The sequence below is a fragment of the Triticum urartu genome, chromosome 5 (assembly GCF_003073215.2).
Source record: "Triticum urartu cultivar G1812 chromosome 5, Tu2.1, whole genome shotgun sequence".
NCBI lineage: Eukaryota > Viridiplantae > Streptophyta > Magnoliopsida > Poales > Poaceae > Triticum > Triticum urartu.
The window spans coordinates 494,617,150-494,620,619 of record NC_053026.1 but is presented as its reverse complement, the minus strand read 5'-3'; the positions used below and the strand labels follow the sequence as shown (position 1 = coordinate 494,620,619).

At 57.9% G+C, this 3,470-nt stretch overlaps 1 protein-coding gene across 1 annotated transcript; it reads right to left on the bottom strand.

Moving 5' to 3' along the window:
• Positions 1 to 1,112: 1,112 nt before the first annotated feature.
• On the bottom strand, positions 1,113 to 2,827 carry LOC125556423 (3-ketoacyl-CoA synthase 4-like). The gene has a single exon (XM_048719162.1). It carries the CDS (start codon positions 2,747 to 2,749, stop codon positions 1,301 to 1,303), a length of 1,449 nt encoding a protein of 482 aa, XP_048575119.1. The 5' UTR covers positions 2,750 to 2,827; the 3' UTR covers positions 1,113 to 1,300.
• Between the last annotated feature and the right edge of the window lie 643 nt (positions 2,828 to 3,470).

Sequence of the window (3,470 nt, the reverse complement as noted above, 5' to 3'; positions counted from 1 at the left end):
TATGTGTTGATATGTCTTTATTCTCTTCTTATCGGTCGCACGAGACTGCTTCATCTTGATGGAAAATGATTTGGATACTTCTGTTCATGGTGTTGGCATGGTAAATCTCAAGTTTACTTGAGAAAGATTGTACAATGGTCTGGACGTCCACAAAGCCACCCCTCTCCCCACCGCGGCCCACCCCTGCTCCCACGGTTTGCTTCCGATTTGTGAGAAACATGACGTCCGGACGGTAGGTTAATGGATTTGATTTCTGTAGTCAAATAGCAATTGCAGTGCGGGCTTGGATTGTTGATTGAGCAATGCAACAAGTGGTTCCCCGTTTTCAGGCACGTGATGAATACTCCCTCCGGTCCTTTTTACTTTGCATGTTAGAATTCTCTGAAGTCAAACTTCACAAAGTTTGACCGTATTTATATGAAAAAAAATATCAACATCTGCCATGGTAAAGTTATACAATATGAAACTTTAAGTCATGATACATCTATTGATATTAATTTTAGATTATGAATGTTGATACTTTTTTCTATAAAGTTGGTCAAACTTTATAAGGCTTGACTTTAGTCAAATCTTATATACGAACTAAAAATGACCGGAGGGAGTACATAGGCGCTCCCTAATTTGGGTAGGTTTTGCTCGGCCAAGTTCTTGTGATCCGATGAGTAGATATTTCTTCAAATGAAATGAATCCTCACTGCTGTAATATTGAATGGCGATGCAGCTTTGGCGACGACAGTGTCAGTGTGATCTGCGCGAGCTTGTAAATACGACGCAGGCAGCTGAGCTGAGCCGAGCTGCGATAGGGGAGTAACTTCACGACGTGCACTGTCTCTCCTCGTCAGCCACCATGAATGCCATGGCACCAACTTGCTTGCGTGCATGTGTATGGACGTGGTACCGCCTCATTTACTGGCTGCCGCAGAAGCGTTCCACAGGCACGCACACTTATTTGAAACCTAACGGCATTCCTGTCAGGTCATTTCCCCCACGAATGTGCGTGCTCCACGTATCTACCAGGACCATATGGCATTGACTCATGCAGAGAGATGCTCTAATAGTATGTGTACTGTTCTTCATGGCAATCTAGCATTTGGCACCAACCCATTGATCGATGATAGGAAATAGCTAGGGTTTGTTCATGGAAGGAAATATTGGAACTTCACAAATAGTAGTACTACATGAACTTGGTTGGGAGTAATGGTGGAAGCTCGTGGAATGGTCGAACATGGCAGCATGGCGCATGCACGCACGCATACGGTGCCTGAGGAAGCTAGCATGCATGCTCTTGGGTCTCGTACATTTATTCCTCCCACTGGGGGTACTGGTGGATGCACTCCATCCACGGGCCCAGCGCGTCGAGCCCGCCGGCGGCGACGTCGTCGGCGACTGCGACACGCTCCCACACGAGGCTGTTGGCCTTGAGCCCGCTCCCGATGCCGAGGTGCCACACCGTGTCGCCCTTGCGGACCCGCGCCTTGGCCTCCAGGTACGCCATCTGGTACCACAGCGACGCCGCCGACTGGTTCCCGAACCGGTGGAACGTCATCAGCGCCGCCTCCATCTCCCTCTCCCCCAGCCCCAGCCCCTTCCCCAGCCGCAGTATCATCGGCTTCCCCGAGGAAGGCAGGCAGAAGTGGTCCGACGCCGCGCGGAAGTTTGGCATTGGCGCGGAGGCGCCGGAGCTGCTGCCGGCGAGCTTGTCCTGCCCTCGTTGGCGCATCGACAGGAGCAGCGCGGCAGCGAAGCGTGCCTTCTCGCGCCACGGCAGGATGGAGAGGCTGAGTGTGAGGAGGTGCGCGCGGAGCAGCTCGCTGACCATGCGGCCGACGCCCTGGCCGAGCGTGAAGCCGGTGATGCCCTCGTCGTCCTCCTCCCGGTACCCCGCGCGGTAGCTCCGGTCGTTGGCCGTGGTGTTCGTGCGCGTCACGTTGACGAGCCGGTACTTCACCGGCACGGCCGTGCTGTTGGTCAGGAGCGCGGCGGAGCAGCCGGTGCGGAAGTTGCAGTTGAGGAGGAGCTTCCCGTGGTCCTTGCCGCAGTACCATCCCACCGTGAGGATCTCGGCGCTGACCACCACGGCGTACGTCAAGGCGTGCGCCCGTAGGAGGCCGGCCGCGACGTCGACGCCGATGGAGCCGGCGCTGCAGCCCATGCCTGAGAGGTTGAAGATCTTGACGTCGGCGCGCATCCGGTAGTGGTCGGCGATGATGGCGGCGAGCGAGGGCGCCGGGCAGAAGCCGCTGCAGTTGACGACGACAGCGCCGACGGCGGACGGCGGCACGCTGGTCTTTCTAAAGAGGTCGTCGAGGGCGGGGAAGAAGAGCATGTGCGCCTCCCGGATGGCGTGGGCGTGCGTGGACGCCGGCGGGAGGAAGTGCAGCGCGGGCGGGAGGTAGGTCTCGTTGCCCATGCCGCTGGAGCGGATGGCCTTGGTCATGAACTCGATGCTGCCGCGGTCGAAGAAGCCGCCGAGCTCCAGGTGCTCCAGCAGGGCGTCCAAGGGGAGCCGCAGCCGGCGAGGCGGCTTGAGGCAGGAGAAGTCGACGAGCCCGACCGCGCCCCCCGCGGCGCGGCGGCGGTAGCGGCCGAGGAGCAGCATCGCGGAGACCGGGACGAGGTAGAGCGTGAAGCTCCGCCGCAGCGCGAAGAGGAGGGCCTCGGCGAGGACGCAGAGGAGGAGGCCCGCGGCGGCGAGGAGGCCGTGGTAGGCCGCCACGAGGTGGTCCTTGTGCGCCATGTCCATGGCCATGCCGATGCCGTCGTGGGTGTCCGGGCCGGCTAAGCTGGCTTGGCTTCAGTGGCGCGCTGGGTGTGTGCGGGTGTGTGGAGCGAATGGAGGGTTTTATAGGGGTTCAGAGCACAGCAGGCCAGCTAACGAACCGGAGCTCGACCTCGACTACTTGGTCGACGTAGACCGTCACGGCTGTACGCACAGTGTAGTTAGCTAGTATTCTCGACACGGTCGAGGCGAGTGGCAACTTGGCGGGGCGACACTGGTGCACCCAACGGTGCCAGCCAGAGCAGTGCATGTGCAATGGGCGCCGCGCAGGCCAGGAGGAATTACTGCGGCGTCCGTCCCTTCAGATCACGACCAGACCATGGTCCGGGCCGTGCTAGTTGCACCTTGCTCGGCGCGCAATCAACAGCTAGCGAAACGGCTCGAGGTTTTAACTTTGGAATCACTGTTTCGTTTCGTGGTCACTGCTTACCACGTAGGTACGCCGTACGCGCAGAGGTGTTAATTGAGGGGTAAATGTAGCAGAGCCAAAAAAACCTGACGCCGGTCCCCGTGCATGTAAATGCATGTACGCATTATAAGTGACGCACGTACTATACAATGGCATCGGCCTCCCGCCTCCGTATGAGGTATTCTCGTGTCGGTGACCACTGACCAGAACGTCGATTATTCACCGGGACGTACTACGTCGCATGAGGCAATCCTGTCTCGGTGACGCTTGGTGTAACGTTGT

What these genes read in the sequence shown, in the direction of transcription:
- LOC125556423 (XM_048719162.1), bottom strand. Translation starts at nt 2,749, where the DNA reads ATGGCCATGGACATGGCGCACAAGGACCACCTCGTGGCGGCCTACCAC.